Source organism: Patiria miniata, unplaced genomic scaffold (assembly GCF_015706575.1).
Source record: "Patiria miniata isolate m_02_andy unplaced genomic scaffold, ASM1570657v1 HiC_scaffold_13, whole genome shotgun sequence".
NCBI classification, from domain to species: Eukaryota; Metazoa; Echinodermata; class Asteroidea; order Valvatida; family Asterinidae; genus Patiria; species Patiria miniata.
The window spans coordinates 9,939,149-9,953,988 of NW_024037051.1; the positions used below are offsets into that span (position 1 = coordinate 9,939,149).

A 14,840-nucleotide genomic window follows, 5' to 3' on the forward strand; every position below is an offset into this window, starting at 1 on the left:
TTGCTCAGCCATGCATAAATATAGGCCTGGATTATGCTTGAAATCCTCCGTACTGCTCCAGGATGTCACTGGCCAAGCCTCAACATATTGACAGTCACTGCCGCAGGATTTTGCAGGATTCAGGTAGTGGTCACCCCTCAACGGACCATATTCAAGAAATAATGGAGGAATTTGAAGGATGGAGGCTATATGCTTTATTTCCATGAGGCCAATTGGAGGATTTTGCAGGATTGAGGCTACATCCTAGCAAAAAGGCCTAGGGAGTTAGGGTTAAACAGTTTAATAGCAAAAGACCTTTATTTCTAAATTTGAGATCCGGATGGATAAACGCTAACTCCCTAGGCATTTTTGCCAGGATGCATTTTTGCCAGGTTACGGTGTTCGACCCATAGGTGCCATTGAATGTGGGTTCAAACAGTGACAGGGATTATGGTCCTTGTTTTCTCAGGCAAGACACTTTCCTCTCTCCAGACTCCACCCTGGAGCATAAATGGGTGCCTGTGAAGGTAGAGACCAGACTGCGCTGATCTTGAGCTGCTCCACAGAACAGGTCTTGTGGCCTGATGAACAGGGGTAATAACTGTGAAGCACTTTGAGACCTTCAATGTATCAACCCTAACTCCATAGGCCTTTTTGCTAGGATGTAACCTCAATCCTGCAAAATCCTCCAATTGGCCTCAAGGAAAAAATAGCATATAGCCTCAATCCTGCAAATTCCTCCATTATTTCTTGAATATGGTCCATGGAGGGGTGACCACAGCCTGAATCCTGCAAAATCCTGCGGCAGTGACTGTCAATATGTTGAGGCTTGGCCAGTGATATCCTGGAGCAGTACTGAGGATTTCAAGCATAATCCAGGTCTATATTTATGCATGGCTGAGCAAAAACAACCCAAGACCTTGACAAAGTGCATCCTACGAAATCAGTAACGCACTTTTGCCATGTAAACTCCAAATTCCTCCACTTTGGCAAAGAGGATTTTGAAGGATTCAGGGCGGTTAGGGTTAATAAAGCGCTGTATAAGCATCACATTATTATTATTACTTCACACTCCGTTATTGTTGTGTTTTGTTGGATTCAGCAGGGTGCCTAAAAAAAACAACTTGGGGCTAGGATGAAATTAAGGAATATAGAAACCTTATTAGAAAAAACTGATCTTCATTAAATGTCTTACTCAGGATGATGAGGTGATCGCTTGAAGGTCACATGGTAGGAGTCTTGTGTTTTATTGTGTCTACATCCAGCCAACAGCAAGCCACTCAGACAATGACCCCCGCTGCTCAGTTCCCTAGGCAACGGTCAAACAAGCATCAGAAAAGTTGACACAATTTCTAGGAGACAATCTTTAATATATTTGAACTTGAATTCAGCTTTGTGCAATCAATCAGTTCTTTCTTGTGCTGTCAATATGTAAAATACACTACAGACTTTTTACAAGGATAGATGGTGTTGTGTAACCAATTTAATCCCTCCCTCTCTGGCTGGCAAATTCCACGAAGCCAACCCAGCAGTCAAAATAAATCAAGTAAATGTTTTAAACAGTTTAGTACAGTGGAATGCCACTATACTGAACACCGCTATACCGAACATTCGGCTATACCGAACATCATCCTTGGCTCCCGGTTTTAATGTACAAAACGTACTGAACGTTGTTGTTGAAAAAAGTCAACAGATTAACAAAAAAAATAGTTTCATCGTGTTTGAATGTTGAAGAGCGATAGATGGCTATAACTTTCCCAAGGAATAGAAGGGAAAACCACTTGTTGCTAAAGTTTCGTGACGACTCCTTGTGCAGCCGCAGGATGTGGGAAATGCCACTTCACTATTGGTCAAAAGAGGGTACCGGCGGTTCAAAATCGCTATACCGAACGATCGTTATTAGGAACACTTTATGTGGATCAAACGATGTTGGTTATAGCAGCGTTCCACTGTACTCCCTTCTCATATACAGCAGGATTGACTGGCTGTGATTGTTATGAAACTTGATACAGCTATACTGTGGCTGTAGGAGATTGATAAGCCAGCTGTGCGTACCAGTCACCAGCTTTTGTCCGTTGATGGAATATGACTAGTCACTGTGCCTATAGAAATATGATCTGACTGTTGGTGACTAGCCTGCCTAAAAAGCATGGAAGGGGATGTGGAATTAATTTTTGATTGTCTGTGACTGATCAAACAAAAGGAGGTTTTTATAATGATGTCTTTAATGTATGGGATACACTTTGTGCACTCACTGTTATCTGAATGAGCCCAAAATCATGAATAAATACTAACATGATTCAGACGGGAAAACCTAGCTTAGATCACAAAAAAGGTTGAAAAATGGCTCATTTTTTGTCACCTTATGCCAAAAAAATACTGCAACAACCTCTACAAATGGATGGCCAAGGCATTAAACAGCCGTTCTTGAGAAACAGAGGTTGTGAGAAATAGTCAAAAGTTTACTCGGTTGGACTCGAACCGCCGGCTTACAGAGGTCATACCACTCAACCACAGAGCTTGCTGTGGCCGGCTGGCCGGTTCGAATCTGATATAGCAGCAGGTACCACAATCAAAACCTTACAAATATTTAATTTACATCCCCCCACCAAGTAAAAAGTTCCTCATAAAAGATTTATAGTCTTGTAAGGGCTGGACTAATCCTTCTTAAACCAAAAAATATTAATTATTCTTTAAAGCTGTCAAAGCTTAAAGGGTCCATGAGATACCTTTTTCTTAGGAACATATTTTGTGCAACTTTCTACTCCTCTTAAATGTATGAAAACTATTTGACATCCCTTTTTGGTTAATTTTATTGAAAAGTGCACTTCTTTAGACATTAAAAAATTTGCAATGCTTTTCCTGACAACTGAGGGCGCTGTTTCTGTGATGTCATTTCAGGAAGACACTGTTCAGTTTATGGCTTTTCTGTTCAAATTGTGAACCCAAAAATGTGCTCATTGAAAACGTGTGAGAAAAGTTTGCACACTGTCTCACTGCCATGTACTGGCACAACTAATCACCAAAGAACAGAAAATTAACGACAGCAAAACATCCAAACTTCTCCCAACTTTTGATGCTGAAATAGCTGTAACGTTGAGTTTTTTTTCCACACTTCGTCACCATTTTCACGAAGAGCCACACATGTTAAAAATGACAATTTTTCAATTTCGATATTTTTTTTTCACAAGCAAAACATCATTAATTTCTTAATTACATTAATGATGCAAGGGGCAGGCATCTCAATTAGTGCATTTTGCATTTTCACAAAGAGACACGAGCATAGGTGTCCCTTGAACACGTACAAAACACATTGGACGGAAAGGCGAAAAAGTAGGTCAAGTCAGATTTTCGTTTTCACGAAGAGCCACACATCTTTATTACATTATCAGATGCGCGCGTAACACGTGCGCTCCTTCCCTATGGAATGACACGTTGAACAGAAAGGGCCTAAATGTAGGAAACGTGGATTTTTGTTTTCACGAAGGGACACACATCTTTACTTCTTTATTCATTTTGGCTATAATGTAACTATTATTTTGGCTAATTAAGTATTGTGCTGATTCTAATTTCTGAGTTTACATAAAAGTTTACCTTTCAAAGAATCATGTGAATGTTTTCTTACTGCATAAAGGTGTTGCAAAGTAGTAGTTTTTGTAGTTTTAAAATAGGAGGAACTTCTCTTGCGATTATCTCGAAAACGTTTCTTCTTCAAAATCCACATCTGTGGCTCTTCTTGAAAACGGTGACGACTTTTGCTAATGAATATTAAATTGGCATTAGCATAAAAACAAAAAAGATATGGCAAAACAAAACTTGAAAATAAGGTTGAATGGAACACAAGGGTGCATTTTCAAGGATTGCATTAAAAACATTTCATTGCATGGGCCCTGAGAAGTAGTACTCAAATAACACATAACAATTCTTAATTATTTTGGCAGTTGTTATTTCTTTCCGTCACAGCCTCTTTAGTAGCTTTCTGCCTATTCATTAGAATCTAAAAAAACAAATATGAGAAATAAAAGTGTGTTACCTCTCCTGGGCAGCGGTCGACCAGATGTGTTTAGTGTGGTTCTTCTTTTCCACTGCCATGCCCTCTAGTGTGCACAGTAAGTACCAGCGGCTGAAGTACTCCATGTGGGACGGTGACAGGTGGCCAAGTTGCTCAGAAAAGAACTGGTACCCGGCCTCGCTTAGCTGGTGACCAACACCTTTCTCGCTTTCAATTCTGTCAAGAAAGTAAACAATGAACACGAATAAAACTGCTGCGAAATGGTAACAAACTGGAGTGATCTGAAATTTACAAATCAAGAAAATTCGGGGGTGTAAAGTTTTGATCTTTTAGCAGAGCCTTTCTCAAAGGCAAACTGCTTCTGCCTTGGAGAAAGTTCTTGCTAAGGTTAGAAAAATTAGAGGGTAATTTTGTTGAAGGAAATGAATCAAATTTGAGTGCTTTTTGGGCAACCTTGGCCAAACTCCAGAATCTCAAAAATCCATTAATTTTTTAATGAAAAGCAAAGGAAACGAAACCAATGTTCTTGATCCCTCCCTTGCAGAGAAATAGGAACACACATACTTTCAGAAAGAAAGTGATAATAAAATTCACAAAACAAAAACAAGAAGGAGATTATGACTTTTGAATGTCTTACCTTTGGAGCATTGCACAGCTGACCAGATGCGGGCAGTGTCCGCAGGTGAAGTCATCCTCAATTGGAGCTGGTAACCGTGGCAACGTCCATGTCCCATCGACGGCTAGTTTGGCTCGTAGGTTGATGTAATATGCAAGCTGGTTCCTCAGATGTATGAGTTCTATTCACCGAGAGAGCAAGAAAAATAGGAACTTTGACACTCAATATTCAGGTTCTTGTTGGAGTCTTGCAGGGAAGTGTGGCCTAGAGGTTAGGATTCGTGACTCGTGATCAGAGGGTCAGGGGTTCGAATCCAGCTGCTATAGCCATATGTTGTGTCCTTGTGAGGACTTGTGAGGTCTTGTGAGGATTCATGACTTGTGATCAGAGGGTCAGGGGTTCAAATCCAGCTGCTATAGCCATATGTTGTGTCCTTGTGGGGACTTGTGAGGTCTTGTGAGGATTCATGATTCGTGATCAGAGGGTCAGGGATTCAAATCCAGCTGCTATAGCCATATGTTGTGTCCTTGTGGGGACTTGTGGGGACTTGTGAGGTCTTGTGAGGACTTGTGAGGACTTGTGAGGTCTTGTGAGGTCTTGTGAGGTCTTGTGAGGTCTTGTGACGACACCACAATGATTTTCAGGGACAGGTTGACCCCAAACTGACCTCTCTTGTCCATGTGATTGGCTGGAACGGACAGCATGGCTCCAGTCTTGAGATACAGCAACAGACCCAGGTCACTAGCCGGGCCGTCATGGATATCACCCAACATCAGACTGTACAACACTAACTGTGAGACAAACAGGGGCAAAAGGTACAAATTGTTTGGCGATATGACGATAGTAAGTCCAGGCAACTTCACCTTTAACTGTCAAGTAAATCACAAAGGGTCACGGATTAGGGTCCCAATTCATGAACCTCCTTAGCAGAATTGTTGTGTGCTAAGCATGAATCAGGTTTGGTTGGTAACCTCTTCTTGCTATTAAAGCAACTAATTGTGAGCTTGGCTAATTTCTGTGCTTAAAGGTTCCAAGAGATTGGCCAGTGGTTACTCTTCATCATTATTCAGGTGAACAAAGAAATTGTCTGAGGCAGGGTTTGAACCTGGGGCCTCATGAATATCCTACCAGTGTTCTACCAACTGAGGCATCCAGCCCCTAGTCTGGTGTTCTCCAAAAGTGTTTATGGGACACACTGATATAGGCCCCTGTCATACGACGCCATCTTCGTAGGAAATTTACAACTGTTTATTCAATGCCATCAGGTGCGTGTGTGCGCAGTGTGCAAAATGTTCTAAAAAGGCGCATTTCGCTCAAAATTTCTTAGAAATACAATTCGGCACAACAGATGCTCGTCACGAAAAATGCGACAATCATGTGACAATCTGTAGGCAGTGACGTCATTTGAGAAAGCTATTACTAATTTGGGAAACTCAAAACATAGGAGTGGATAGCTCAGAAGTAGTGTTCAAATAACGTTTTTTCAACCCAAATTCAAATTTGATTCTAAAAAGGACTCCCCCCTTTGGTGTTCCTTCACACAAAAATGACTTACAATGGAATATTAAAAAAAAAAAACATAAAAACAAATTTAGGTACAAGATTATTTTCAATTAACAATATTTATCTATCTAAGATTGCAATGGCAGTCAGTATTAAAGTTATCGTACAAAAAGTATTTGGTTCAGATTATTTTTGGCCAAAATAATAATACCGGAGTCTTAATATAGCGCAGGTATCTACCAACAAATAGGTACTCAAGGTGCTGGTAATTATGTCTATTTTTTAAAGACGGGTAAATGAAGTTTATGAGAAATCTAAGACCCATTATGTAGCACCTTTGTAAGGGTTTACAAGATGCTGCGGCGCATATTGCAGCCACTGCCAGAAACACCAGGACAAACCCCGTCCCCTAGCGATAAGTGCCACTTGGTTCTTTAACATGCATTACACAACACACGGGACCTACGGCTTTACGTCCCATCCGAAAAACGAAGCAATAATGGTAAAGTGCCTTGCTCAAGAGCACAAGCACCATGTTCCCCATCAGGATTCAAACCCACATACGTTGGCACACGAGTCTTGACATCAATTTGACCATGTCCTGGGTATTGTGGGGATACAGATTGACTATACCTACCTGGCTCCTGTGTTCAATAGAGTTTGTCTGCCTCCCAGTTTTCAGCTCTAGTGGAACAGTCATCTGAGTCTTCTTGCCGTGCGGTTTCCGCTGGTGAATCTGAAGAAAATACAATCAATTGTATTTGCTTACAACAGAATAGTAATAGCCTCAAGGCATTGGATGACTCAAGAGTTAAGAGAGTTTGAAAGAGGACCAACATAGGACTAGATAGTTCAGTTTGAATGTTTCATGACCCCCCCCCAAAAAAAATTTTTCCAAAACAAATACAAATACAAAAGAAAATTGTTGTAATTTTTGTCAAACGTTTTCTTCTTCTAGGAAATTCAAACCTTACATATTTAGACTCTCCACTATGCAAACCAAAGTCTTACTTAATCTGACCATATCAGAATCATGCATATCACTCACCTTGACTTCTACTGTTAAGTCCACCTTGCCTTTTGTCCCCCATCTTGGGGACCAGACTGTTTCTTCAATCTCCTTGACAGTAGAGACACAGATGTTACATTTCTCGCTGTTGTGCTGTCCGGGCCTATGTAGCAATATCAAAACATTTTCAAGAGTTTTTATGATTGTAAAATTCACACCGGCACAGCTGCGTACATCGCGCAGTAGGCGCCAATCTCCATATTAGAAGTTGTTTACAACTACTAGCAAGAGGCGGAAAAGATATTTATGAATGGGAATAAATATATGTTGGACAGTATTAAACAAGTCTGTTTAAGACCGACTGGGGGCCTGGTTGCCAATAATATCCCTCGCATTCGGCTTGGGCTATTATCTGCATCCATTCCCCCAGCCAGTCTTAAACGGACGTGTTTAAAACCGGCCGAGCACATATTTATTCCCTTGGATTCTTAACAAAGAAAGCAAAAAGTAATTGAATGGTTTATGCTTATCCTTCTGTACATGTTCATTAGGCACCCAACTTAATCAAACAGAATTCAACAGCATGAAATGTGCAAACCCAAGTCATTTTCGACTTTTGGAAAATCCTGTCAGGGTTGAAACATCAGGCCCTCTAGCCCAGGTTGGACGACGTCTTCATTGCATCATGACTGACCTCCAGGGTATTAATTCTACTACCATAGCAAAAAAACATTATACCACATTTTTTTCATATTTTGACCTGACAGAGGAAGCTGAAATTTTGTTTACATAATCATTATGTCCAGAATTATGCCTATGCTGGGTTTAGAAAAGGTAAATATGTCCATGAACGACATAAGCCGTCGAAAACGTTTTCAGTATGAACTCCAAGTGTGAAGACTTCTGCGTGGATGCAACACATTTATTATACCATGTATGCGGCCACGTGCTGGGTATGCATGCACGCGCGCCCGTAAGTGGACTTATTTACCTTTTCTAAACCAGGCGTAGGCATAATTCTGAACACAAGGAATATGTAAATAAAATTTCAGCTTCCTCCATCAGGTAAAAATATGAAAAAATACGAAAACAAATGTGTTATAATTGTTTGCGCTATGGCAGCAGACCTTCATACCCTGGACTCTGTCGTGTGTACACAACGGAGTCCAACCGGGGCTACAGGCCATCTTACCTGTTTTTCAATTGGTATATTTCTGTTCAATCCAGCCAGTAAGCAGTTCACAACAGTTTTAGTCATTTTGTGTAAGTCATGAAGTGAAGAGCACGCTAAATTCAACAGATTTCAACAATGGCAATTATATGAAGCCTGCTGATTTCAACAGAATCCAATTTCAAAATGTATCCCCTGCTGAATTCAATAAGCTTTCTGAGATTTAGCGGACAAAGTAGGTGGGCGCTATTAAGATCTTGGGTAAATCGGCTGAATACAAAAGAGTTAACACAAACTAAATAGCGCGATCTATCATGTCCGCCATAACTGAAACAGGTTTCGTGGAATCACACAACTATCTTTCATCCACTTATCCAGATCAACAACATCCACGAAAAGTAACTGTTGAATACTTTTTGGTTCAGCAAAACATGAATAGACTAAACAACATAGTTTGATCGTGTGAACGTACATTTTGACATCTATCGCGGCGCTCTGCTTAGGCATTGGCTGCAGGTATCTCTCCGCCCATTGCTTCATCGTTCCCACATATTCCTGAGCTTCATCAAGAACGTTCTGCTCTGTCATTCCAACAGCATACCTGGGCCGAGAGTAAATGGGAAGAAATCAAACATCAAAGCATTTAACAGCCTAGAAGATTTAACCCATCAGCACCTGTACTACAGTGTATTACATTGTATCTTACTCTTGAATGAACCCATAAAACCACAGAGTGATTAGACAGTTTGGGGCGGTACAGGGAGTAACAGGCAGGGTGGTTTTGGGCGGTACAGGGAGTAACAGGCAGGGTAGTTTGGGGCGGTACAGGAAGTAACAGGCAGGGTGGTTTTGGGCGGTACAGGGAGTAACAGGCAGGGTAGTTTGGGGCGGTACAGGGAGTAACAGGCAGGGTGGTTTGGGGTGGTACAGGGAGTAACAGGCAGGGAGGTTTTGGGCGGTACAGGGAATAACAGGCAGGGTGGTTCGGGACGGTACAGGGAGTAACAGGCAGGGCAGTTTGGGGAAGTACAGGGAGTAACAGGCAGGGTGGTTTCGAGCGGTACAGGGAGTAACAGGCAGGGTGGTTTGGGACGGTACAGGAAGTAACAGGCAGGGTGGTTCGGGACGGTACAGGGAGTAACAGGCAGGGCAGTTTGGAGTAGTAGAGGGAGTAACAGGCAGGGTGGTTTGGGGCGATACAGGGAGTAACAGGCAGGGTGGTTTGGGACGGTACAGGAAGTAACAGGCAGGGTGGTTCGGGACGGTACAGGGAGTAACAGGCAGGGCAGTTTGGGGCGGTACAGGGAGTAACAGGCAGGGTGGTTTGGGGTGGTACAGGGAGTAACAGGCAGGGAGGTTTTGGGCGGTACAGGGAATAACAGGCAGGGTGGTTCGGGATGGTACAGGGAGTAACAGGCAGGGAATTTTAGGGCGGTACAGGGAATAACAGGCAGGGTGGTTCGGGACGGTAGAGGGAGTAACAGGCAGGGCAGTTTGGGGTAGTACAGGGAGTAACAGGCAGGGTGGTTTGGAGCGGTACAGGGAGTAACAGGCAGGGTGATTTGGGGCAGTACAGGGGACCGGGAACAATCTTAATACTGCATTTTAATATTTATATGAAATACAACCAAAGTTTGGGTGCAAACATATTTTTAATTTACATAGCTGATTTTATTTTAGTAATGTACATGAGGCAAAACATAAAAAAAAGTCTGTAAAACAAAGATCAGGTAATTTTTTTTAAAACCAAACTACTATTAAAGGTAAATCCAGCCATATACAGGGAAATGTGAGCGGATCCAATTACACTTTGCTTGAATCCCAACTTCTTGATATCCTTTTTACTCACATATCTTTGAGGTACGCCAACTGGTGTGAGACCCTGTCAACAATCTTCAGCAGACCTTCCTCGTTAAAGTTCCTTCTTTCTATTGCCTGAAATAATGATTAAAAAGCAACTTTAAAATAGCTGAGTGACAAAAGTCAAGAGGTTGTGGTTGAAGGTTTCTTTGCTCTATTTTGTTTTTTGTTGTTTTGTTTCTTTGTGGGTTTTTCTGGAAGAGAAAAGTGTTGAAATGAGGCGCAGTTGCCCAGTGTGATCATTTGTAAATAGCAATCAAAGTTTGAAATTGTGGAAGATATTTAAAAATTACTTTTTTCATTTTGTTGCTAGCACAGATCCATATTGCATGTCAGGTCCAAGAAAAAAGTTACATTTAGCTGCATTTAATTTTTACAGAGCACAAAGATATTGAATTACATTGCTAAGTCATTGAAAGATGCAAAGTGTTAAAAATAGCAACTTCAAATTTTTACGGCAAATGGAAACGTGATTAGCGTACCTTGTCAAAGACTTCATGCAGCATCGTTCCTAGCAGCATGGGCTTACTAGCTCTGTCCATACCCTGTGCAAGAATATCAGTTAGTGATATGTAGACAGTGAAGACATCTCAGGTTATGCAACTCAAATAATTGAATAATCTCAACTGAATAATTGCGAACTTTGGCTGAGTCTGATTCAGACAATTTTATTTGCTTCGTTTAATCACAGCAGAGTGTTTTCAATTTCAGTGAAAAATCTCCAAAGAAGACCCACTTAAAACTTCACAAGCAATTGAAATAACACCCCGACATATGTCAAGTTCAAGACTTGATACAGAACATTTCAGTTTGATCCCAGATACAATTGTCATCAAATATACTTACTTTGAACTTTTCACTAAGCACAGACCTAGGATTTAACAAAAACAAAACAATCATCGGTCATCAAAGAAAATGAGTTGATGCAGTTTACAAAGAAGAAACAAAAATACCCAAGTCCAAACATGAAGGTGGTTATGACGAAAAAAGGCTGTGTGCTAGGGCTGTGCCGAATATTCGAATATTCGGTTATTCGATCGATAATCGAATATTCGAATATTTATTTTCGAATAAGAATATTCGGTGGTGATATGCAATGAAATAAAAAAGTGGAAAAAACTCTTTTTTTAACAACAAAAGTGTATTCTCAAAGTTAAGTTTCAAGTTGCTGCCAAAAAACCCCATAAAAGTAGCTTGTATATATGCCAAGCAATAATGCCATACATATATTACTTCTGCTTTGGGAGTGCTTGCAGTAAAGCCAACCCATTTTTTTAACGCCGGACTGCAACACCAATCACTGATGCTTCCGACAAGATAAACAAGACATTTTGTCTTTCATGTCTTCACAAAACACTTCCTGACACCTTTTCATATCAAACTTCTAGCATGAGTAGTAACGTTTCCGTTGTCCGTATTTTTGTTTGTAGTTGTCCTACTTACAATCCCTACTTCAAAAGAAAACCGCCGCTGTTTTCCCCGATGCGATCCTGGCAAGTTTCCACGCGCGTTGGTGTTACATGTACATGTGTGCAGCATAGGAAAATGCAGCGTGGCATTGGAGAGGAGCACGTGTTAATTTGCCCACATGCGCAGTGGGAGGGGCTTACTGGATCGGCTACTGACATCGCAAAAATGGCATGCCAACATCGATGTAGAAGACCTCTGCAATCTCATGCAAAGAACTTGATTTCTTTTTTCTGTGTGGGCCTTTGTATTTTCCGTTTTCATGTACTTATTTTGAGGACGTACTGCTCGCACAGGGTCACACAAGAAGCGGTACATTACACTGATACAGGGAAGCCAATTCCCCCAAAAGTTTTCCATCGCCTGTTCAGTCGTGTCGAATGCACGTGGTTATAGGTAATCGCCTTGCATGCAGTATGCTGCCCACAGCACGTGGCGGTGTTGTAGAAAACTTGTCATGAGCCCCAACATTACATTAAAATGTTTTGAAAACCTTGGTTCATTTACGTTACAGACTCTGGGATTTTTCTAAAAGAATTTCTTGTTTACTTTTAGGGGTAAATTTATTATGGCTGTTAGATGTTCGCCTCAATGCCTCCGTAATTATATACATGTACATGTACAAAATAATCTAGTTCTCTAACTGATCAGAGCACCCTTTTATCGAACACATTTTCGTTCGCTGTCCGTCAGCTTTGTTCGCTGGGTTAGTCTGCTAATTGCACCCAATATTTGCACAAATAAAACATACATAAACACTTCAAAAACTAGTTCAGCAATTATACTTTCAGTAATAATAGCGGGAACCTCTGGCTTATGTCCTCCAAGTCGAGCAAAACGCAAGAAAAAGGGCAGACAACAGAGAGGATTTCAAACTCAAAAGAGCTCTCATTTATTTCGCCAGACAGACTTTGCGGTCAACTCACCGCACCGTACCCCTGATTCCCAGCGTAGAAAACCACAGCTAGACAAAATGTATCAAAATGTTGCAAGTTGGAATATCCAAACCTTTCAGTGGCCTATTTGTTAGAAAGTTATCTCCAGAGCACGCGCTTAGCCAGACAAAAGAACCGGGTCAGCGCACCTGTGCCCTAATTAGCCCGCCAACAATGCGCCCGACGGAGCTCGGCTGGCGATTTTTTAATTTTTTTTTTGCTGAAATGTCACCCTTCGTGTTTTGGGTACACAGCTTATAATACATCCCCTGTGGGCAAACAATGAAATACTGCTTTGCACGTGTCAAGCTGGGGCGTGTGTATGCCGCGCCCACGCCCATTATTTGCATAAACTTAAATATGCATTTACAATTCAAAGACCCATATTTCATTAAATAAAGACATTAAATATCATAGGTTTTTTTCTTGGAGTTTTTGGTTGTTGAGAATAAGTTTATTTAAAATGATATAAAATCATTTCCTCAATTCTTGGTGACAAAAGTGCGAGTTATTATTATAAAAGTGATTTTGTTATCCTCAATACTGTGACTAGGAAGTACACCGTTTTGTAGACTTAAAGAAACTTCCAGTAATGATATGCTTGGTTCCTGTTTGCGAGTTAAGGGTCGGATAGTCACAATAGCTGACGCCACCCGCCGTGTTTGGGATTCACGGCTTAATACGTCCCCATGCAAACAAGGAATCCTTCACTCTAGCTTCTCTGGTTATTGTTTAATCTTTAAATTACTGACGACTGAAGAACAACTGATTGTTGTCAAATACCTGACTTACCTGTGAAGAAATCATGCATGGCATGCTGACGTGCGCACGTACGTTGACTACATGTACATGTATGGCATATTTTTGCTTTTGAGGGAATTTGGAATGGCCAAATAACCGAATATTCGAATATTCGATCGATTGGAAGGTCGAATATTCCAATATTTAATTATTCGAATTGACTCAGCCCTACTGTGTGCATGAGAATGTATACTTTGGGGTTTTTTCGGTTTCAACATTATTTCAGTTCATTTTCAAGGTCCATACACTGTAGTTGTGTCAATCTCTTGTTGATCCCGAGTCTATCACAAAACAAATCATAAGTCCGATGACAAATCAGAGGAGATTAACAATGATGTTTATTGCGCAGAGTCAATTAGTGAATTTCAATGCCCTTATTGGCCCTCTGGGGTAGGCCAAAGTGCCCTCTATTATTTAGTCCTGGATTTATTGGAGGAAAGCTAACCTTCTCATGCATCGGATACTGCGCGAGACATTTGTGCCAGTAAGCAATCGGTCAGGGTGGACCACTAGGAAGTTATTCTGCTGGTCTACGGTGCACATCCCGGCCGAGTCAAACCGTCCATGAACGGCAACTGTGTCCCCTTCCTCAACAAGTGTATTCAACCTTTGAAAAAAAAAAAAATTCTGAAAACCTTTCTTTGCCCGTCAGTGCAAAAGAGGCAAATTTGCATGTAGGATATTAGGTAATTGATTCCATACTGAGTCATAATCATTGAGCTATATTAAATTACTAGAGCGCTAACTCGTCATTCTACGCGGGGAGACGCTTTGAAGCCATCCTGGGCGCAGACATTTTGAATTCAATGTGCGTGTTTGTAGAACACAATGAAATTAGATGGATTGAATTTTGAAAGTATACTCTACATGCAACGCGCAAGTAGAACATACGCAAACAAAAGCGCGTCATTGACGGTTCAAAAAAATGTGACGGCAAAAAGTATCTGCAGCGAATATGCGCACACGTTGCGCTGTTTGCATAGAACAAAATGACATGCTCATTGCTGATCGTGCATTTCAGTTTGGGGCATATTGGCTTCGATAACGCACCGGTATGGAATACAAACGCAGATATGCAAATAGCTGTACAAAATTTCTAGGTCTCCATAGGTTTGTGCATAAAAATGGATGCGCCCAGCAGGCATTACTTTGCACACCACATTAAATATAGCTCTATGGTCATAATGCATCCCCTGTGAACTTTAGTTTATTAATTGAAACTATTAGTTAATTCAAATACATTGGCGCTAAGTTTCCCGTAATTTATATAATGTTTATATAATGCTATTAAGCAAAAAGCAATTTGGGAAAAAAATTTCAATTTGTAGATTTATTGATTTTTGTAATCTTTGATATGCCTACTATATTTATTTTAAAGAAATAGTCAAAAAATTGTGGAATAAAAGTGTCTTTAACTCAGGGAAACTGGCATCTTTCATTTTTACAAATACAAACTTGAAACTTTCAAGGCCTTTTTATCAACATTT

The 14,840-nt window shown here is 40.8% G+C and overlaps 1 protein-coding gene across 5 annotated transcripts in view; it reads right to left on the reverse strand.

Moving 5' to 3' along the window:
- LOC119721227 (DNA replication ATP-dependent helicase/nuclease DNA2-like) overlaps positions 1-14,840 on the reverse strand; it is a 45,184-nt gene that overhangs the window by 24,007 nt on the left and 6,337 nt on the right. For all 5 annotated transcript variants that reach the window (XM_038191196.1, XM_038191200.1, XM_038191199.1 and 2 more), the window contains 11 exons: positions 13,799-13,960; positions 10,997-11,021; positions 10,633-10,695; positions 10,140-10,225; positions 8,763-8,891; positions 7,159-7,282; positions 6,748-6,846; positions 5,275-5,398; positions 4,629-4,788; positions 4,013-4,207; positions 1,175-1,288 (listed from right to left, as the gene is read on the reverse strand). In XM_038191196.1, coding sequence (XP_038047124.1) covers positions 1,175-1,288; positions 4,013-4,207; positions 4,629-4,788; positions 5,275-5,398; positions 6,748-6,846; positions 7,159-7,282; positions 8,763-8,891; positions 10,140-10,225; positions 10,633-10,695; positions 10,997-11,021; positions 13,799-13,960 — 1,281 coding nt within the window. The remainder of the gene's footprint in view (positions 1-1,174; positions 1,289-4,012; positions 4,208-4,628; positions 4,789-5,274; positions 5,399-6,747; positions 6,847-7,158; positions 7,283-8,762; positions 8,892-10,139; positions 10,226-10,632; positions 10,696-10,996; positions 11,022-13,798; positions 13,961-14,840) is intronic.